The sequence below is a fragment of the Hemitrygon akajei genome, chromosome 21, assembly GCF_048418815.1.
Source record: "Hemitrygon akajei chromosome 21, sHemAka1.3, whole genome shotgun sequence".
Lineage (NCBI taxonomy): Eukaryota > Metazoa > Chordata > Chondrichthyes > Myliobatiformes > Dasyatidae > Hemitrygon > Hemitrygon akajei.
In genome coordinates this window covers 49725528-49748794 of record NC_133144.1, presented here as the reverse complement: position 1 = coordinate 49748794, position 23267 = coordinate 49725528, and the positions used below count along the sequence as shown (strand labels likewise).

Sequence of the window (23267 nt, the reverse complement as noted above, 5' to 3'; positions counted from 1 at the left end):
ATCGCTGGTGATTCACACATTCTAAAACTTTTTCTTCCAGTTCTGGCCACTGGCATGTTTTCCCGTGGTTTGCACATTTCGTCTTTGGCATTTCCCTCAGTGTGTCCTCTGCCTTTCTCCACTCTCTCACGCTCTCTCATTTACACTAAACTTCTCAGCAGCTGCAGAATTATTCATTCCTTTAGCAAAATCACCAACCTTCAGCTTGACGCCAGCATCGTACTGCATTTGTTTTAATCTTTTGTACATGGTGGTTGCAAATTCAATACTGAATATACGTACTGATCCCGCCACCCCATGTTTTCTGATGACTGTGCCATAGTTGGATGCATCAGCAAGGGAGATGAGGCGGAGTACAGGGCTACGGTGGGAAACTTTGTCACATGGTGTGAGCAGAATCATCTGCAGCTTAATGTGAAAAAGACTAAGGAGCTTGTGGTGGACCTGAGGAGGGCTAAGGCACCGGTCACCCCTGTTTCCATCCAAGGGGTCAGTGTGGACATGGTGGAGGATGACAAATACTTGGGGATATGAATTGACAATAAACTGGACCGGTCAAAGAACACTGAGGCTGTCTACAAGAAGGGTCAGAGCCGTCTCTATTTCCTGAGGAGACTGAGGTCCTTTAACATCTGCTGGACGATGCTGAGCATGTTCTACGAGTCTGTGGCGGCCAGTGCTATCATGTTTGCTGTTGTGTGCTGGGGCAGCAGGCTGAGGGTAACAGACACCAACAGAATCAACAAACTCATTCGTAAGGCCAGTGATGTTGTGGGGGTGGAACTGGATTCTCTTCCGGTGGTGTCTGAAAAGAGGATGCTGTCCAAGTTGCACACCATCTTGGACAATGACTCCCATCTACTCCATAATATACTGGTTAGGCACAGGAGTACATTCAGCCAGAGACTCATTCCACCGAGATATAACACTGAGCGTCATAGGAAGTCATTCCTGCCTATGGCCATCAAACTTTACAACTCCTCCCTCAGTGTCAGACACTCTGAGCCAATAGGCTGGTCCTGGACTTATTTCCACTCGGCATGATTAACTTATTTTATTATTTCTGGTTTTATATTGCTATATTTCTACACTATTCTTGGTTGGTGCAGCTGTAACGAAACCCAATTTCCCTCGGGATCAATAAAATATGTCTGTCTGTCTGTTATGTCTTAACGAGATTGTGATGGGCGCTAAATGGTTTCACGGGGGTTACATTTCAGAGGATTCTTTTCCATTGGAAACCTAATCCAAAATTGCTCTCCCTGATTTATTTATTAAGAATTCACCTATAACGCTCTACAATGTGTAGGCCTGTTTTCTTGTCAGGTACTGGTTCACAAAATTTCCAGGGTCTGGATCCGGCAAAGCTGAGTACCGGCATGTGAGATCTTGTGATCTTTTCTGGTTAAATCAAAAACCTCTACAAAAAGGGGTCAGCTTATACAAAGATAACATGAAAAAGTCACTTTTTTAACCTTGAAAATAGTGGTCGGCTTATACTCTGGTCCGGCTTATATTTGGGAATATACGGTAATTGTTTTTTATACCAGCTCATGTCCAAACCATTTTGTATAGTTACATAGTGCCTTGTAGCACTGCAGGGCAAGTAAAATCACCATTGTACTTCACGACTGATCACTTGAAGGCTGCACATTGAAAACTTGGAAGAACGCTGATCTTTTGTCAGCTCACAGCTTCTCAATGAACTTACAGTTCAGAAGCCGGTCATTCTGCCCAAGTGCTCGTTACTATATTTATTGATTGTTTTTTCACACAAGCAAGGAGCTTCACTGCATCCTGGTGTATATGACAATAGATTAATCTGAATTTGAATCTGTATTTATACCCCGCACATGCTTCCTGCCATCCCACCCCTCTACAAAATCTGAAGAAACAACCAGGCATTGGTCGCCTGCAGTTAGATTTCAGATGACATTATAAGATGATTGTCTCCCACCGCACTGCTGAGATGTCAGTAGAAGGATAGACTCCATTTCTTACTCACATTATAGACAGCCTGCTTCTCCCTGTCCAACCTGGTTGTGGTATTGATGATCCCACTGATCGGGTCGATGCTGAAGTATTCCCAGTCTTTGTTGACTGCTGTCTTAAGGAAGCCATACCGGACGGCTCCGTTCACACCCTCGTCGTTGTCCGTGGCCAGCACTTCATACACATTGAAGCCGGGGTCCCTCTCCTGAGAACGAGCACAAAATATGCTTCAGCCATTTTGCTCTCGAGCCAAGTCCAGTTCCCTTACTGAAGCATTCACGTCAATACACTCAAAAGGACCTGAATGATATTCTTAGGGCAAAAGATCCAACTGAGTAATAGGAGAGGGAGTGTTACTGTATGAATGTTTTTCATGTGTCATCAGAGCAGAAAATATCACTAGACCAAACATGAGCAAATCTGCAGATGCTGGAAATTCAAACAACACACACAAAATGCTGGTGGAACACAGCAGGCCAGGCAGCAACTATAGGGAGAAGCGCTGTCGATGTTTCGGGCCGAGACCCTTCATCAGTTGTGGCCTGACGAAGGGTCTCGGCCCGAAACGTCGACAGTGCTTCTCCTTATAGATGCTGCCTGGCCTGCTGTGTTCCACCAGCATTTTGTGTGTGTTGCTAGAAAATATCACTGACACTTTCCAACTGTCTACATAAGGAGGTAGGACCCTGAGAAGAGTATTTATCCACTTTAGCCTATTCATGCCACTGTATCATAGGTGTTTGAGTAACCCAACTCCTTTGGCTCGCCTTCATCTCTGTTTAGTGAAAATTCAGCAATCTCAGATTCATAATGAACATGGTCTTGCATCAATTACAGATGCCTCTTATGTTAGGAGTGGCTGGTTAGTGGTTGCATTCCTGGAGAACAGTCCAAATTGTGAACTTTCTGTAACATGGATCTACATCCTCTGCACCTTTGTCAAGGAACGCAAGTTGGGAAAAATAATTCTATTTACTTACTTTATTTCCTATACAAATTCAATGAAAGCAGATTTTATTCTGTACTTCACTTTTCTTAGATAGCGATCTGTGACATCTATAAAATCCATTATCCATAACCCAAACGGTTGTAGCAGGAGATCACCTGGACTATTTGTGGTGGAGATTTTGACCACACTGGAATGTGTTATGTTTGACTCTGGTCCCTAGACTGAGACTCTTCAACCATCAGAAACAGTTTCTCTCCAGCTACCTTATTAGCTTGTCTTAATATCTTGAACATTTCAAAAAAAGATCACCTTGAGCCTTGTAAATTCCTGGACCTTACAAGCCTGGTTAGTGTCCCTTTGGATATCCTCTTTGGAGGCAGGCAATGCAATTTCAGCAGAGGCAATATACAAAAATCCCACTGCCAAAAACTGGACAGAATGGAATTGTTGGAATGAAGATTTCGCTTCTCTTTATAAGTCCTCTCCAGCTTTGGAACACCGACTTAAGTGCAGTCACAACATACAGTTGAAACTTTAAGAGATGGGGTGATGCATCTGCTAGCTGCTGTGGGGTTGCAGCATCTTCTGCGGGGGGGGGGACTCAGTATGTGTCCACATTTTCAACTTGTGAACAGATCAGGAAATGAACTGATCAGAGGAACTGAATCCTGTTGAAGAACGGTGAATCACGTTGCCTTTTTCCTCTCAGGTTAGATGAGAATAAAACTAGAGGTCACAGGTTGGTGATGAAAAGTGAAATATTTATTGGTAATCTGCGCAGGAAATTTTCACTGTCTGAGTGTGGAATATAACATGTAAGAGAAGTTTGGATAGGTACATGGATGAGAGAGCTGTGCGGGGCGATGGTCCCTGTGCAGGTAGATGGAAATAGGCAGAAGACCAAGCTGCAAACACGAGGAAATCTGCAGATGCTGGAAATTCAAACAACAACACACACAAAATGCTGGTGGAACACAGCAGGCCAGGCAGCATCTATAGGGAGAAGCGCTGTCGTCAGGGTCTCGGCCCGAAACGTCGACAGCGCTTCTCCCTATAGATGCTGCCTGGCCTGCTGTGTTCCACCAGCATTTTGTGTGAGAAGACCAAGCTGGCATGGACTGTAAGTCTTGTTTTTGTGCTGTTATGTTCCAGGACTCCTACTCCTGTACATCTCCCATTACACTATTAGAGCTGAAATAAAACATATTATTTCTAAAGATGCAGTTAAAAAGATTGAACAAGTGGATGAAAAAGAAATCAAATCTTGCTGTGATGTACCCTGAGAATTAGGGTGTGCAGATTTCCGAATGAGTCTCATTGCCAGTTGAAAAAGAGCTCCCTTTTTCTTTTATTACCTCCATGATGTGTAGAATTGTCCCGTTGGGGGGCCTGACAAACACAGGGCGATTGTCGTTAACATCAATCACTTCGACCTTGAGCTGAGTTGTCCCCCAGAGTGGTGGCCTGCCTTTATCAGTGGCAACAATGGTCAAATTAAACCTTTCGTAGGATTCCAGACGCCGTGTGGTGGTGATCACTGCTGTGTTCTCATCAATCCTAAAGGCCTCTGTAATGAGAGAGAGGCACACACAACAGACAACCAATACTTATATCATGTGAAGTACGATAGAGCAATGATTATTTGATTTGTGCCTGGAAACCAAGTCCATAAACACCAAGCCTTGAGTTTGAATATTGTTTAGGCAACTGAGAATTTAAATGTGAATGAAATAAACATAAAATTAAAACCAGCATTATTTTGTTGTAAGAATCCATGTATCTCGCTAGTGTTTTCTTGGGAGAAGACCTGCCATCTTTAGCTGCTCTAGCTTGGCTGTAGCTTCACCCCTCCCTTTGTGGGTGACTCTTAACTACCTCCTCAGTCAACGATGAATGGACAATAATAAATGGTGGCATTTTCAATAACGTCATGTCCCCAACATAAGTAAATTCACAAAGAAAAAGAAAACACCCATTTGGAAGGCCTGATCAAGTGCCATGGTAGTGGGAGGGAGGGACAGGGGGAGAGAGTGAGGGGGAGAGGGTGGGGAGAGAGTGAGGGGGAGGGAGTGGGAGTGAGGGGGAGGGAGTGGGAGCGAGGGGGAGGGAGTGGGAGCGAGGGGGAGGGAGTGGGAGCAAGGGGGGGAGTGGGAGCGAGGGGGAGGGAGTGGGAGCGAGGGGGAGGGAGTGGGAGCAAGGGGGGGAGTGGGAGCGAGGGGGAGGGAGTGGGAGCGAGGAGGAGGGAGTGGGAGCAAGGGGGGGAGTGGGAGCAAGGGGGGGAGTGGGAGCGAGGGGGAGGGAGTGGGAGCGAGGGGGAGGGAGTGGGAGTGAGGGGGAGGGAGTGGGAGCGAGGGGGAGGGAGTGGGAGCAAGGGGGGAGTGGGAGCGGGGGGAGGGAGTGGGAGCGAGGGGGAGGGAGTGGGAGGGAGTGGGAGGGAGAGGGAGGGAGAGGGAAGGAGAGGGAAAATGGGGAGGGGAGAGGGGGAAGGGGAGGGAGAGGGAGAGGGAGAGGGACAGTGAACAAGAATAAGGAGGATAGATGGCAGGAGAGTGACGGGAGCAAGACATCTGCAGAGAAGAGAAGGAAGTATGCAAGGCAAGCATCCACTTATACCATGAACCAACAAAGGTTAAGAAAGAGAGAGGAATTACTGGCAACACCAACTTTTAGCCTTCAACTGTAATTAATGGCCAAGCCCTTACATAAACAATCTTTGTATCTAATGATTGTGTTAAAATGTTGTAACTTTCCTTGGGGTTTGTAACTTGTGGTGGGAGCTGAGGTCTAGAGATGGGTTTGCAAAACAGTGGATGGGACTTGTTGCCTGGGAGTGGGGAAGACTGGATGAAGTGGATCAGCCCATGATTGAATGGCAGAGCAGACTCAATGGGCCGAATGGCGTACTTCTGCTCCTATATTTTATGGTCAAACAACAGAAGGTGGCTTTGGCTGATCATTGTATGATACAGGTGTAGTGTAACCTATGAGGATAAGAGGGATGATATGTACTTTTTTTTATTCACTCTGCTGCCCAGCCAACTGCTACTGTTTTGGTGGGTTGGTTACCTCTCTTTATCTGCTGTTGATGTCCCTGCCCACAACTCTCCATGCCTGTCTCTTCCCTCTCACTTTCTGCAAGACCTGATGCTATCAATAGTTGTCTAACGGGGGAGAAAAGTCTTTGGCGGTAGTGAATGGAAGTATCAAGTCAATTTGAGCTTATTGTCATGAGCACAAGTACAGTGAGTTACAGGTAAAATGAAAAACCTGCTTGCAGCAGCGTCAGAGGCATGGAGGTACAAATAACACACAGTTTATATTTTAGGCAAGACAGTGACGAGTTAGAGAGAAAAACAAGTGTGCAAAAGACCTCAATGCAAAAAAAAAATGACAAGTTCAATCAGAGGCAAGTCTATAGGGGCACAAGAGGTCTGCAGTGTTTGATTGCTGATGTAGGGTTAGAGTTAGATTGATCTATTCAAGAACCTGCGCAAATCCTGACAGGGCAAAGGGAGCCCTTCCCACTGAAGTTAGCCTATTCCTCTAACTTTTCCACTCATTCATTTAGCTTGGAAATTCCTGGGTAATCCTTGGATTGGCTCTGGGATTGGATTGGGAACAGTTTATTTCCACCACTTCTATAATTTAGGAAGTTGAGAGCTACAGACCCTTGGGAACACCACCTACAAGTTCCCCTCTATCACACATCATTCTGATTTCAAATATATCAGCTGTTCTTTCAATTATATAATGTCAAAATCTTGGAACTTCTATCAGACAGAAGAAGTTGATTCACTGCTAGCTTTTCAAGAGCAGTTAAGAATAGACATTGAACACCAACCTTGCCAGCATATCACCTAAAGTATTAAAAACTATTCGAAATTTAATCTGCAAAATTGTCCATGCACAAAGTAAGAGTTTCTAATATAAGAGGATAATTATGGTATGCAAGTTAAATGCACAATGTTTTCTGAAAGAGAATGAAAGGTACCGTTGAAGCTACCTGCTCCTGGTCCCTGAATACTGTATTGTAACTCCGCATTTTCTCCCTCATCCAGATCCGAAGCAGTCACAGTGACTACAGAGGCCCCTCCTGGCTCATTCTCATACACACTGGTGCTGAACACATTCTTTGAGAACTTGGGGCGATAGTCATTGACGTCCAACACAGTTACCAGCACCTGTAGCAATAGACAATGCTTTCGTTAACCCACGTGTCTCAAGTAACAGTTAGACCATCAGCTACAAGTAGTTTGAAGGTAGTTTTGGTTGGGCAATTTAAGTCCAGAGCTGGGATCCCATGAGGACTGGAGATCGAATGGTCAGCTACTCTCCAAGCTCAGTAATGACTGGGGTACTCAGAGACTCCAGTGGAACTTTGGTGCAAAAGTCAAATGATGGAGCTGCTTCGATATGAGGAATGAGTCACAGCTTGTCCAATCCACGAAAAGTGACGTTAATAGTGTTCAGTGGAGGGCTGGAGGGAGGGGTTGCAGAATGCATAGGAGAGAGGAGGGAGGGGCAGGAGAAACGGAAGGGAGGGTTGGAGGCAGACAAAAGAGAACAGGAGGAAGCGGGACTGAGGGAAAGATATAGAGGAGAGAGAAAGGAGAAGTTAAAGTCAGCAATAGGAATCCTCTGGATCAACAACTGACACACTTTAAGACCAAAGTGTGTTTGGTAAAATTCCCTCTGAGAACTTAGGCATGAACTGGCAAATACAAACAAGAAACAAAAGTCGAGGAAGAACAAACACAAAATGCTGGAGAAACTCAGGATGAAGGGTCTTAGCCTGAATCACCCACATTTTATTCCTCTCCATAGATGCTGCCTGATCTGCTGAGTTCCTCCAGCATTTAGTGTGTATTACTCTGGATTTCCAGCATCTGCAGAATCCAGGAAGAAGGTGTTATAACATTAACCCAGTGAGCGAGATTTAACTGAGTGATCTAGAGAACATAAGCTCTGCCACAAGTGATTGGTGTTCACTGAAGGTGGAGCTGCCAGACACCAGGGAGTGTGCATGAGGTCCCTTGTCACTGGCCAAATGTTTGCCATATTTCTAAGTAACCACATCCTCTTTTGTTTCTCAGAAACTTTGATGCAATCCCAGAAAAATAAAGAGAAAAGATAACCTGTGTCATGAAATTTACTGGAGCAACACACTGATTAAGAAGGAAATAGAGATGCACTCATCTGCAGTCTTCCTCCCACACCATTTCTTGCTGATATCTCCTCTCCTCTTCCTACCACCACCCCTCTCTCCCCATACTCCATCTCCCAGTGTTATTTCCTCCCCCTCCTTTTACCATGGCTGTCCATCACATCCACCTCCTCATCCCCTCTCTCCTCATTCCCACTGAATAAATCAGACAGCTTTTCAACAGGGACTGAACATGATTATTGGACTGAAACATCAAAGAACAGCTCTATCTGGTCTCCTTGGTGGATGCAAAAGTTTCTGTGATGCAATAGTGAAGGCTAGTATTTCACCCCAATGCTCTCATTTAGGGAAAAGGACATCTTCATATGGTGATGCCTCAAAAAAGGGGCATCCATGTTTTAGGATCCCCACCACCCAGGACATGCCCTCTTCTCATGACTACCATCAGGGAGGAGGCACAGAAGCCTGAAGGACCATACTTAACATCTTAGGAACAGCTTCTTCCCCTCCGCCCCCAGATTTCTGAATGGTCCTTGAAAATTACCTCATTACTTTGCCCTATTTGCGCTATTTATTTATTTAAAAAATCTTTCCTGTTGTAACTTACAGTACCTTTTTACGTATTGCACTGTAACTGCTGCTGCAGAATAATGAATTTCACAACTTATGTCAGTGACAGTAGATCTAATTCTGATTCTTAAGCGCTTAATGACAGAAGGTGAGGACCGTAAATATATAGCAGGCAACATGTTGCCACGTTAACAATATCAGAAGCAGGATTGGAACTATTCAGCCTCTCGAGCTGCTCCACCCATCAATTAGATCATGACTCTTTAGTGTTTCAAGTCAAGTCAAATCAAGTCGCTTTTATTGTCATTTCAGCCATAACTGCTGGTACAGTACACAGTAAAATCAAAACAACATCCCTCCAGGATCATGGTGCTACATGAAACAACAAAAAACTACATTAGACTTCAGACCTACACGGGACTAGATAAAGTGCACAAAACAGTGCAAGACAGTACAATAATTAATAAGCAAGAAAATAGGCACAGTAAAGGGCAAATTACAATATAATAATAAATGATGTAAATGTAAACAATGTTTTAGCAGGAATTGAGAAAGAAATGAGCAAAAATAGCAAAGGGAGTGGCGTGGTGTTCAGTTGAATGTGTGCGCGTGCACACGTGTGTGGGTGTATAAAAGTTGATGTCAGTCTAGACTCTGGGAATTGACGAGTCTAATGACTTGGGGGAAGAAACTGTTACACAGTCTGGTCGCATTAAGGCTAGTTCCAATGGTCTGTTTTTACTCAATCTTTTCATACAATTTCTAAATTTGGCTTGAGCTTTCGCCTTAAGGGGAAGGAAGAATTAGAGTCACAAAGTCACACAGCACAGAAATAGGCCCGTCAGCCCAACTCATCCATGCCAACCAAAATGAGCTGGTCTCATCTGCATGTATTTGGTGTGTATCTCCCTGAACCTTTTCTATCCAAAGTAATGCATTGTACCTGCCTCGGCTACATCCTCTGGAAGCTCTGTGCCATGAAATTTACTGGACCAACACTCTGATTAAGCAGGAAAAAAAGATGCACTCATCTGCAGTCTTCCTCCCACACCATTTCTTCCTGATATCTCCTCCGCTCTTTCTACCACCACCCCTCCCTCCCCATACTCCATCTCCCAGTGTTATTGCCTCCCCCTCCATTTACCATGGCTGTCTATCTCATCCAGCTCCTCATCCCCACTGAATGAATCAGACAGCTTTTCAACGGGGACTGAACATGATTATTGGACTGAAACATCAAAGAACAGCTCTATCTGGTCTCCTTGGTGGATGCAAAAGTTTCTGAGATGCAATAGTGAAGGCTAGTATTTCACCCCAATGTCTTCTGGCTGTTATATACCCCATAAGTAACATAGTCACATTTTATGTTTGTTGGAATATTGGCTGCTACATTTCTTTCACTCCACCTGTTCTGTACAAATGCAGGACTGGCCTCATTACTATTAAGCTTTGCCAGCTCTGTCATGGGCACTAGCCTCTCCACCATCGAGTACATCTTCATATGGTGATGCCTCAACAAAGGGGCATCCATGTTTTAGGATCCCCACCACCCAGGACATGCCCTCTTCTCATGACTACCATCAGGGAGGAGGCACAGAAGCCTGAAGGACCATACTTAACATCTTAGGAACAGCTTCTTCCCCTCCGCCCCCAGATTTCTGAATGGTCCTTGAAAATTACCTCATTACTTTGCCCTATTTGCGCTATTTATTTATTTAAAAAATCTTTCCTGTTGTAACTTACAGTACCTTTTTACGTATTGCACTGTAACTGCTGCTGCAGAATAATGAATTTCACAACTTATGTCAGTGACAGTAGATCTAATTCTGATTCTGAAGTGCTTAATGACAGAAGGTGAGGACCGTAAATATATAGCAGGCAACATGTTGCTATATTAACAATATCAGAAGCAGGATTGGAACTATTCAGCCTCTCGAGCTGCTCCACCCATCAATTAGATCATGACTCTTTAGTGTTTCAAGTCAAGTCAAATCAAGTCGCTTTTATTGTCATTTCAACCATAACTGCTGGTACAGTACACAGTAAAATCAAAACAACATCCCTCCAGGACCATGGTGCTACATGAAACAACAAAAAAGTACATTAGACTTCAGACCTACATGAGACTAGATAAAGTGCACAAAACAGTGCAAGACAGTATAATAATTAATAAACAAGACAATAGGCACAGTAAAGGGCAAATTACAATATAATAATAAATGATGTAAATGTAAACAATGTTTTAGAATTTAGGAATTGAGAAAGAAATGAGCAAAAATTCCAAGGCAGTGGAGTGGTGTTCAGGTGTGTTGTGTGTGTGTGTGTGTGTGTGTGTGTGTGTGTGTGTGTGTGTGTGTGTGTGTGTGTGTGTGTGTGTGTGTGTGTGTGTGTGTGTGTGTGTGTGTGTGTGTGTGTGTGTGTGTGTGTAAAAGTTGGTGTCAGACTTGACTCTGGGAATTAAGGAGTCTAATGGCTCGGGGGAAGAAACTTACATAGTCTGGTCACAGTAGGGTTAGTTCCAATGGTCTGTTTTAACTCCTCAGTTTTTTCACACAATTTCGAAATTTGGCTTGAGCCCAAGAGCTTTCGCCTTTGAGGGGAAGGAAGAGTTAGAGTCACACAGCACAGAAACAGGCCCGTCAGCCCAACTCATCCATGCCGACCAAAATGAGCTGGTCTCATCTGCGTGTATTTGGTGTGTATCGCCCTGAACCTTTTCTATCCAAAGTAATGCATTGTACCTGCCTCCGCTACATCCTCTGGAAGCTCGTTCCATAAACCCTCCACCCTCTGTGTAGAAAAAGTTGCCCTGAGATTCCCTTTAAGAATTTCCTTTCCTCTTAAACCTCTGCCCTCTATATTCAGACTCCTAAAACTTGGGAAAGGTTACAAAGAAGTAGCAAGAAAAGTGTTAATGTAGTGTTAGCAAAGAACTTACATACCCTGGTTTTGATCTAAAGCAGACCGACTAAGTCATGAGCATGAAAATGAGAGGGGTCAAATTTTCTGGATTCCTCAGACCAGCAAGCAGCCTCTCTTGGTGAGACTACAGATTCAGTCTGGGAACTTAGAGCTTCTGACTGCCCTGCTTATTAATATGAAAATGAATTATTGGAAGCACTATGGACACTGTTTACTGGACTAAAAGGTCTCCTGCTTGGCTCCAAATCAATATCCTCAAATTGGAGCCCAGATTTGCTTCGAGTAATTTAACCCAATGAAGAAGCTCGATAGTTGAACTCAATTTCATGCTTGACAAGTTATCATCAGATCAATTCAGTTTTTTAAAAAAAATAGAAACTTTACAGATTTTTAAGTCTGCCTCTCTGAGAGTATCTAGACCTGTATCGTCTGACCACATGGTTACCCAACTCAGTTGATGGAAGGTTGCTGATGAAATAATGCTCTAGAACAGGAAACAAGCTTTGAAGAAAATCTGAACTATGTTGAAAGAGCTGCAGAAGAGAACTACATCCCACATCCTGTCCTCAATTTATTTTGAAACATACTTAAATATTATCTGAATTTTTATGCAGAAGCATTTGGCCCACTAGCAATGCCATGCAGTGGGAAACATTTGCAGTTGGGCTTCTCCAGAATGCAAAAAAAATGTAGGGATTAGCTTTATTTGCCACAAATGCATCAAAATATCAAGTGTCATTTTGTGTAAATGACCAACACAGTCCGAGGATGAGCTAGAGGGGGAGGGGGTTGCAACCCTCACTTCCAGCACTGCTGACATAACATGCCCACAACTTGCTGACCCTAACCCTAACCCATACACCTTTGAAATGTGGAAGGAAACCAGAGCACCCGGAGGAAATCCACCCGGTTACAGACAGAATGTACAAACTCCTGCAGTTTTGAGATTTCTACATACCTCTTCAGACCACTCACACATCTTCAATTTGCAACACCAGCCTCACTGTAGCCGGGTCTACCAGCTCTCCAAGCCCAAAACTTCTCTACCTCTCCTTCCTCAAAGCACATCTATTTTGTCCAAAGGTCTTCTCGTCTGGCTGAGAGTCAAAATGTACTTGATACTGCTTCTGCTTAGTGCATTGGAGCGTTTTACTGCATTACTAGTGCCTGACCAATGGAGGTAGTTGTTGTAAAATGGAAATGGTTGAATGTTCTGAACATCATTGTAATTAGTAAATGGGTTTATTATTGTCAAATGTATCAAGGTGCAGTGAAAATCATTGTTTTACGTGCCATCCTTAAAGATCATTTCAAAATATCAGTAGTAACATCAAGGCAGTCCAATGGAAAAACAATAACAGACTACAGAATATGGTGTTACAGAGAACGTCTAGTGCAGGCAGTCAATAAGGTGCAAGGCCATGACAAGCAAATTGTGAGGTCAAGAGTCCATCTTATTGTACAAGATACACTCTTGGGATTGATTGACACCTATCATCTTTCACAAGTCAGAATAGATTTCTCTCTTGTCGTTATGTGATCCAAATTAGAGGCTAAAGAGAAAAGTTAAAAGCACTGTGCACACTTCATAATTTCAAGAAACTTTCACAGGGTGCCGATGTTCTTTGCCGGCTGAGGTTTGCCTTAGTGAATCTTTTGTGTTATTATGTGTGTACATAATAAAGAACTTCCATTCCCAGTGTGAAATGCGGGCCATTCCTCTGGATGTTGGTGAGTGGGTTGTGTGAGCTCTGGTCGAGCTAAAGCCAGGAGCTGATTGCATGTGATCATGTGGAGCTGAAGCCATTACTGTAAATAAATAGGTGCTAGCATTTTACCAACACTGTTTGCTTTTATTGAGAACAAACATAACAACTTACACTTCTATAGTGAAAGTCATACAGCACAGAATTGGGCTCTTCGGTTGACTATGGCTATGATGATCATCAATACTATTCTAATTACCAGAACTAGGTCCCATCAGGCTGTGAATTCCAGATTCCAGACAGTGGGTGAAAATAAATCCTCCTCAGATCCCCAACAAACCTCTAACCCCAATACCCTAAACTTAGGCACTCTATCCTTAGACACTTCTTCCCTATCTGCAGATCCTCATAATTTTGTATTTCTCTATCAGTTTACTCTTCAGCTTTGCTGATCCAAAAATAAGAAATCCAGCTTATTCAGTCTCTTCTATAAATGACACATTCTATTTCAGGCAACATATAGCTGAATCTCATTAATATGATCTCCAGTGCAATCATGCCCTTACTCGTTACCCTCTCTCTATGCTTCACACATCTGCTTATAGACAAAACATTGAAGTAAGTGGAAGGTTTTCGAGCTTTTGAAAGAACTAGAATAGCTGGTGTGCTGAGCTTTACTTATAACCACTTTGAAATACTGGGCAAATGGGTGACCTCACCAGAATCCCACTGTTTTTGTGTGAAGATGTTTTCTTAAAATCTCCTGGCAGCAATTCTGAGACCGGACTTTGCTCTGGATTCTTCCATCAAGAGGAATAGAAGCTATCCAACAAAATTCATCATTAAAACCACAGTTAAACCATTTTACCTCCAGGGAAGAAAAAACCTCCAGTCTCTGAAATTCAAGCTTAATCTTTTCAGAATTATTCCAGTGATATGTGTTGCATCCTTCAGCGAGGCCAATATCTGAGGTGAGAATTTCTGAATATGTTCCCAGTGCAATAATTCCAGAGAATAGAGAGTCACAGAATTGATTTGCTTCCCTAATTAACTCCTGTAAAAATACCAGGAACTCAGAGCATTTGCAATCACATGTCAGTAGGTAAAAGACTTACCTGGACAGCATTCTCTCTGCGATTACTTGGATTGTCACCTGGGTTGTCCTTGGCAACGGCCGTCAATGTATAGTGGTCTTTTCTCTCCCGATCAAGTGCAGCCAGAATGTAAATATCACCCTTCATATTAAAAAAAAACACATTTCATTACTGCAACAACTTCACTCAAACTCATTTAAATTTAACACTTCAAACACATGCTAGAATTCAGACAGCATTTAATGCTTATTGAATATTATCACTTATCCTTAATTGCCTGAATAAGGTCAATTCACAGAACTTGTCTCCATAACATAAATTCAGATGCAAGAACATAAGCATAAGAAGACAAGAAATAGAGGCAGGAGCAGGCAAGCAGCCCCCGTGCCCAATCCACTGTTCATCTGGATCTTGGCTGTTCCACCTCAACGCTATCAGCTTGTATCTCTTGGAATCTACTGACCTCTTTTTGGAATAAAGTCAACAATCAAATTTGCCTAGCCTCCTGGGTAGAGAATTCCAAACACCCACCACTGTCTGACAAAATTTGAAACTGCAACTAGTCTGATCAGTCCTATAAGAATTTTGTAGAGTTCAACTAAATCTCCTCTCGCATTCTTCTAAACCACAGAGAATGTAAGCCTAGTATATTGAACCTTACTCATATAACAAAACCCACCATTTCAGGAACCAACTTATGTTCTTAAATCTGAATTTATGATATGAAGGCAAGTTCAAAATGCACAGGGTTTTTGAATTTAAATTATTTAATCTTAATAATATACAATAACAATCCGCTGTTAGTAATGACTAACAAAAACCACCAGTGTTGCAAAAAACCACCTGGTTCATCTATGTTCTTCAAATAAGAAACCTGTGTGTTTTCCCTCTCCAGATCCACATGCAGCAAGTGAGGCAAACTGCTACAGTCCTGTGAACTGACTTTATTCAGGCAATTAAGGACAAAAGATAATATTCTATAAGCATTAAATGCTGTCTGAATTTACTTATTTATTATTTGCATTAATTGTTTTCTTTTGTTCATTTGTTGTTTGTCAGTCTTTATTTATAGTTTATCATTAAATTCTATTGTATTTCTTTAATTTCCTGTAAACACCTGCAAGTCAATGAATCTCAAGGTAGTATATGGTGACATACTGTATATGCATTTTGATATAAATTTATTTTGACTTTGGATAGCGATGTCCAATTGTATAGAACTTCTTTACAAATGTAATCAAAGCCTGATCTTCTGTATCCTCAACTCCATCCCCTCACAAATCCTCTTGATACTCTCTTTGTAGTCAAAGCTCCACCTAACTTTGCATCGTCAGCAAACTTGGAAATATGATAATGCTTTCTTTTTGATAACTATTTCTCAATTCATATCAGTAAATCACTACCAATTCTGTGAGCCCTAACCTTATTGATGTGTGTGGGAACTCACATCCCCACATTGTTCTTCTTGTTTTTACTACATACAAGCTCAGTGTGGCTAGTTGGTTGTTGTATTCCACTGTAACAAATGTCATACCCACAGGAGTTAGATTTTCTCCAGTATAAGTTCTTCAGAAAGCCCAAATGAATCATATCCACTGATTCTCTTTTATCAACTCTACTAGTCATAGAATTTAGAAATAGGAATGGGGTAGGTCATCTGTTGGGACTTACAATCTGAGTAATTAGCAGATCACTTAAGAGGGAGTTGGTGTGGCTTCGTATGTCAGTAAGTCCAGGTATAGTGCCTTGTAGAAGTGTTCAGCCCCCAACCCTTTGTTCACGTTCACATAAATGAATATTACAACCAAGGATTTTGATCAAGTTAATTGAGATTTTTTTATTTGTTAAAAGTATTCATTCAGTACTTAGTTGAACAACCTCACACAGCTATTACACCCAATGGTCTTTTTGGATGAGTCTCTATTAGCTTTGAACAAAATGATGGAGCAAGATTTACTCATTCCTCCTTGCAAAATTGCTCAAGGTTAGTTGGGAATGGTGGTAGACAGCAATCTTGAGGACTTGTCAGAGATGTTTGATTGGGTTAAGATCTGGACTCTGACTGGCCTATGGCTTTCGGATCAATTAAGTTGATTTGTCTTATCTGTTTGAAGCCAGATTTACTTGATGCATGATCCCGAGGGAAAGGATCGGAGGGTGAGGGGGGGGGAGTGGAGGGGAAGGGAGAGAGGGGAAGGGGAGGATGAGAGGGGGAGGGGAGGAAGAGAGGGGAAGGGGAGGGGGAGGGGGGAGGGGATGAGGGTGAGGGGAGGAGAGGGAGAGAGAGAGCATTTGTGAGTGTGTGTGTATGTGATGAAAGAGAGGAATTCAGATCTGATAGCTTTTGGAGAGCGCACACGCTCCTCTTTGATGGATCACGGTGAATATGTTCCTGGTCGTAACTACAGGTTGCTCATTTATTTTGGATAATGACTGAGGGGGGAGACCGGCTCTCATTTGCTCTTCCTTGCACATGCATTGGATGTAAGAGCATTGCCAAAATGTACAGACCAGCACTTCCGGTCTGCAGGCACAAATGGGCTAATGGTGCCAGGAGTGTGGATACTAGTCTATAGAGTCCAGGTTTCATCTGCTCACTGTTTATCAGCTCAATTGGAAGGTTTTGGGCACTGAGCACTTCCAGCACAATTATAACATGGAAACAGGCCATTTGGCCCAACTGGTCCATGTCGACCAAGATTCCCATTTAAGCTTGCCCAAAATGCCTCCATTGGGCCCATATTCCTCTAAAGTTCCCATCCTTATTTATGCCATGGATCAATACCATTAAGCAAGGGATCCATGGACTACAAGTTGGGAACCCCTGCTGTAAACCTTCCCTATCCACGTACCTGTCCAAGTGCCTTTAAAATGTACTCCATTCCATTAACTGCTAAACTTCAGGGTGAAAAAGTTACAGGTTCCTATTAAATATGTCCTGCCCAAACCTAAACCTATGTCCTCTGGTTTTTGGTTCTTCAGACTTGGGAGAAAGACTGGGTGCATTCACCCTATCAATGCCTTCATGATTTTATACACCACTGTGAGATCACCCCTCACCTTTCTATACTTCAAATGAATAAAGTCCTAGCAATTTCAGCCTTTCTCTATAACTCAGTCCCTTGACAATACTGATCACAATTTCATAAGAAAGAGCTGCTAAAGGAAATTGTTCAGCTTTACTGATACTGGGACAATCTCACCCTGACAGCACTGTCACCTCGTGGACTGCACCGTGGTCCTGCCTCCTTCTCAAGGGCAAATGAGGGCTGGGCAAAGAAGTCTGACATGGTCTCTCATCCATAAGGATATTTATCACAGACTCTAACTGTACCTTTTGTAAAAGGCAGCTTACCGTCTCAGGGTTGATTCCAAACCTGCCCTCACCATCTACCAGGCTGTATTCAATCTTTGAGAACCGGCCATTATCTGCGTCCACAGCACGAACCTGGAGGATGACGGTGCCCAAGGAGACGTCCTCAAATACTGGCTTCTGTCTCAATACACAAAACAGGTGTTTAAAAGGGGCACACCAGACACACAGAATCCTGGAGGAACTCAGCAGGTCAGGCAGCATCTATGAGGGAAATGAACAGTCAACGCTTTGTGCCGAAACCCTTTATCAGGAGTTATTCCGTGCTGAAATTTGACTGGATGGCAACAGATGACAGCCAGGTTGAAATGTATGTTCAAAGACCCGGAGTGGAATTCCTCTCTAACTTCCGGGGAAATCACTGTTGGACAATTTACCCTTCTTATTTTACACCATCACTCAGGGCTAGGTTCATTCCCACTGGATGGACAGAGGGGAAGAAAAATCTCTGGTGGTCACAGCTAAGGGAGGGATGTCAGAGTGCTGGTGATCCACATCTGTTCAAAGAAAAAACAACTCTTGTCATGAGGCCACACAGCTCTGTGTCAGACCCTTCAAGGTTCTGGCAGGATGGGTGTCCAAAGACTGTCTCCATTGGCTGGAGAATTAGAAATGAGTTGTTTCCGCATACTAGTGTTGGTTTATTACTGTCACGTGTACTGACATACAGTGGCTGTGGTTTGCGCGCCGTGCCGTCCAGTCAAATCATGCAAAACCTAAGAGTACATTGAGGTAGCAAAAAGGAAACAGAATGAAGAGTGCTGTGAGCAAGCACAAAGTGCTGGAGGAACTCGGCAATAGTGTTGTAGCTGCAGAGAAAAGTACAAGCAAATGAATAAATCGCAAGGGCCACATTGAGGCAGAGTTCGAGATCTTCTTCATCGTATGAGAGTGCTGGATGAACTCAACAGCAGACATTTGGGCTGAGACAAACTCATCAGGGGTCTTCGCCCAAAATGTCGACTGTACGCTTCCCTCATAGATGCTGCTTGATTTGCTGAGCTCATCCGGCATTTTGTCCGTGTTGCATCGGCAGAATCTCTCGTGTTTATAGCGCATAAGAGACCCAGTTCAAGAGTCTGAAAGCAGTGGAATAGAAGCTGTCCTTGAGCCGGTGGTCTCTGCTCTCAGCCTTGTGCCAGTGGGAGGGAGGGAGAATGGGTGAGGAGGAGGGGTGGCTCCTTGATTATGTTAGCTGCTTTCCTGAGGCAGTGGGAAGTGTAGACCATGTTATTTGAGGGGATAAGTGGTAGACTGGGCTGTGTTCACAACTCTCTGCATTCTGATACAACCTGAGATGAGAGGAACTTTGTTTACTCAGAGGGCCATGAATCCTTGGGGTCCATTCTCTGAGACAGGCATTTTTGGGCATGACAAGATATGGAGTATTGAGTTCCTTGGGCCCGTGCAGGGTATCGAAGAGCATTGGGCTCTGAGGATTTTAGAGCATCTAAATTAGTTAATTGTTGTTTAATGGGAGTCATTAATCATTTAGAGCTCTTTATGTTTTTTTCTCGTGATTAGTTCTTTGTAGTGTGGTCTCCTGGTGATTTCTGTTTAAGCTTGTTAAGTTTATTTTGATAGACTTAGGTATTCCATGTTACTTTAATTATTGAAGCAGATGCCTGATTAGTGCTAATCACAGGGTCCTAGCAGTGAGAATGTTACTTCACGCCACGTCACTTAGCCGAGCCACCGAAGCTCCTTTGGAATTATTATGAATAAACTCTCATTGCCATCACTACACTGGAGTTTGTCTTTCCTCTGCAGCTGGGTTCCGATATTGCCAGTACACATTGCGACATACAGAGGGATGTGGGACTCGGAGGGAAGAAAGAGTTGCGGTAAGGGTTGAGTCATGACCTCACTTAATAGTGAAACAGACTCTAGGGTTGTGTGATCCACTCCTTCACCTGTGTCACCCTTAGCCTTTGGTAAATTAGTTTCTAGTTAATCCACAGCCTTTTATTGTTCATTATGAGGAGCATTTACAAGTTACCTGATAGGAAGCCTGCACAAAGACAGGGTTGTTATCATTGACGTCCTGGATCTGTAGGTAAACAGGAACCTCGACAGATCGAGCGGGTGATCCATGATCTATTGCGCGCACTGTGAAATTCAGCCACTCAACCTCTTCATAATCCACTGTTCTGCTGGCAATTATTTTTCCTGTGTGCAGACACAAGAGTAGCGATGGGACAAAGTTGAAGTCAAAGTAAGTTTATTATCAAAGTATGAGGGGTGACCGATAAGTTCGTGGCCTAAGGTAGAAGCAGTCAATTTTAGAAAACCTAGCACATTCATTTTTCAACATAGTCCCCTCCTACATTTACACACTTAGTCCAGCAGTCACGGAGCATATGGATCTTGGACCTCCAGAAAGTGTCCACAGATGGGTGATAACTAAATTCGTGGCCTAAGGTAGAAGAAGAGGAGTTACACAACTCTCGTTACATGCACATGCAGGTCAACTGTCTGAGTGATTAAGCAGAAAGTTTGAAGTTAATAACTCATCTCCTTCTACCTTAGGCCAGGAACTTATCAATCACCCCTAATGAATTATTAACTTCAAACTTTCTGCATAATCACTCAGAGTTGACCTGCATGGGCATGTAACGAGAGCTGTATAACTCATCTCCTTCTCCTTAGACCACGAACTTATCAATCACCCCTGCTGTGGACCACTTCTGGAGGTTCAAGACGCTGAATTCTACAAAGAAGTGATCCATATGCTCCGTGACTGCTGGACTAAGTGTGTAAATGTAGGAGGGGACTATGTTGAAAAATAAATGTGCTAAGTTTTCTAAATTTGACTCCTTCTGCATTAGGCCATGAACTTATCAATCACCCCTTGTACATGTCACAATATACTATCTTGAGGTTTATTTTCTTGAAGGCATTTACAGGAAAATAAAGGATAACAATAAAATTTGTGAAAAATTATAAATAACAAAGTCCGGTAACAACCAATGTGCAAAAGAAGACAAATTGTGTAAAAAATAATTGAGATCCCGAATTATAGAGTTCTTGAAATTGAGTCAGTACATTTTGGAATCAGTTCAGAGTTGCGGTGAGTGAAGTTATCCACAGGAGTTCAGGAGCCTGATGGTTGTAGCTAACAACTGTTCCTGAATCTGGTGGCGTGGCGTCCAAGTTTTCTAAGCCTCATGCCAGATGGTAGTAGTGAGAAGAGAGCATGGCCTAGTTGGTGGGAATCCTTCATGATGGATGATGCTTTTTTGTGGTAGCAATCATTGTAAATATGCTCAGTGGTGAGAAAATCTTCCTTGTGATGGTCTACCACTTCCTGCAGACCTTTTCATTACTGGGCATTAGTGTTTCAATATCTGGGCTTGATAATCATTTATAACATTTCCTCTGTATCATTTCTTAATTAATGCCAAGGTTCTCCATAATGTGAAGGAGCTGTGAGAATAGGGATCCAAGTACAAATGTTAAAAAGAATGGGATATTAGCCTCCATTTACAGAAATTTTATACATTTGTCACAACACTGTTTTCATTTCTGGAAATGGCTCTGGAAAGATATACTGTCCTTACAGCAGCTCATTCAGAATAAAACTGAAGTGAAAATGGTAATTATGAAGACAGGGTCCATTGACAGAAATACCTCAGATGCAGTGATGTTAAGAGGAGAATTATCAGAGATGTTTGAAATGATAAGAGGATTTGGTAAAGTAACTAGAGAGAAACTATCTCCCCTGGATTTTCAGAAGGCCTTTAGCAAGATGTTGCACAGGAGGCTGCTTAACAAGTTAAGAACCCATGATATTACAGGAAAGACACTAGCATGGATAGAGCATTGGCAAAGGAGGCAAAGAATGGGTATAAAGGGAACCTTTTCTGATGGGCTGTTGGTGACCAGTTCCACAGAGGTCTATGTTGGGACTGCTTCTTTTTACAGTATATGCCAGTGACTTGGATGATTGAATTGATGGCTATGTTGCAAAATTTGCAGATGATACGAAGATTGGTGGAGGAACAGGTAGTTTTGGAGGAAGTAGAGAGGCTACTGAGGGACTTAGACTAGGAGAATGGGCAAAGAAGTGATGGGAAATACAGGGTCAAACACTTTGGTAGAAGAAATAAAAGGATAGGCTATTTTCTAAATGGAGAGAAAATTCAAAAATCTGAGGCACAAAGGGACATGGAGTCTTTTTGCGGATTCCCTGAAGGTTAATTTGCAAGATGAGTCCATGGTGAAGAAGGAAAATGCATTGCTAGCATTCATTTCAAGAGGACTAGAATATAAAAGCAAGGATGTAATGGTAAGGCTTTATAAAGCACTGGTGAGGCCTTACTTGGAGTATTGTGAACAGTTTTGGGCCCCTTATCTCAGAAAGGATGCACTGACACTGGAGAGGGTTCAAAGGAGGTTCACAAAAATGACTCTGGAATTGAATGGCTTGACATATGAAGAGTGTTTGCTGGCTCTGGGTCTGTATTCACTAGAATTCCAAAGAATGAAGGGTGACCTAATTGAAATCTATTGAATGGTGAAAGGTCTTTATAGAGTGGATGTGGAGAGGATGTTTACTATGGTGGGGGAGTCTAAGACCAGAGGACACAGCCTCAAATAGAGAGGCGTCCTTTTAGAACGGAGATTAGGGGAATTTCTTTAGCCAGAGGTTCGTGAGTCTGTGTCATTTATTGCCACAGGCAACTGAGGAGGCCAAGTCTTTGTGTATATTTAAAACAGGGGTTGATAGATTCTTGATTGGTCAGGGCATGAAGGTATACAGAGAGAAGGCAAGAAATTGGGGCTGAGAGGAATATTGCATCAGCCATGATGAAACGGTGGAGCAGACTCGATGGGCCAAATGGCCTAATCCTGCTCCTATATCTTACAGTCTTATGGACATAGGGTTCAGGTTAGAGACAAGCTACTCTACTCAGGTCCAAAAGCTGTTCTTTATACAAAGTGCAGCGGGAATCTGGAATACTCTTCCCTCAGAGAACCGTTGAAGCTAAGGGTCAAAGAAAATGTCAGCAGATTTTCAAATTGCCAAAATATGAAGAGAAGTGGAAGTATGATGGGTGGATAGAGTTAAGATACAGATCAGTCAAAATACTGTTGAGTGATAGCATAGACTCAAGCGACCCAAAGGCCTCTTCCTGTTCATGTTCATACTTAGAGTAACAAAGTAACCCATCAGTTGAATTGAATTTTAAAGATCTTGCTTGACCATTGTAAGGGTTAACAAATGAGGAGCGTTTGACGGCTCGGAACTTGTACTCACTGGAGATTAAAAGAATGAAGGTGGATCTCATCGTAACCTACTGAATATTGAAAGGTCGAAATAGAGTGGACATGGAGGTTTCCAGGGAAGAACAGAGGGCACAACCTCAGAATACAATGATGACCCTTTAGAAAAGAAATGAGGAGGAATGTCTTTAGCCATCAGGTGGTGAATCTGTGGAATTCATTGCCTCAGTTGGTGGTGGAGGCCAAGTCATTTAAAGTGGAGGTTGTTAAG

The 23267-nt window shown here is 42.9% G+C and overlaps 1 protein-coding gene across 1 annotated transcript in view; it reads right to left on the bottom strand.

Moving 5' to 3' along the window:
• cdh23 (cadherin-related 23) overlaps positions 1-23267 on the bottom strand; it is a 1051763-nt gene that overhangs the window by 46930 nt on the left and 981566 nt on the right. The window contains exons 49-54 of the mRNA XM_073025359.1: positions 19770-19939; positions 17753-17890; positions 14419-14538; positions 6945-7122; positions 4297-4508; positions 2006-2197 (exon numbers count right to left, since the gene is read on the bottom strand). Of these exons, the coding sequence (XP_072881460.1) occupies positions 2006-2197; positions 4297-4508; positions 6945-7122; positions 14419-14538; positions 17753-17890; positions 19770-19939 (1010 nt within the window). The remainder of the gene's footprint in view (positions 1-2005; positions 2198-4296; positions 4509-6944; positions 7123-14418; positions 14539-17752; positions 17891-19769; positions 19940-23267) is intronic.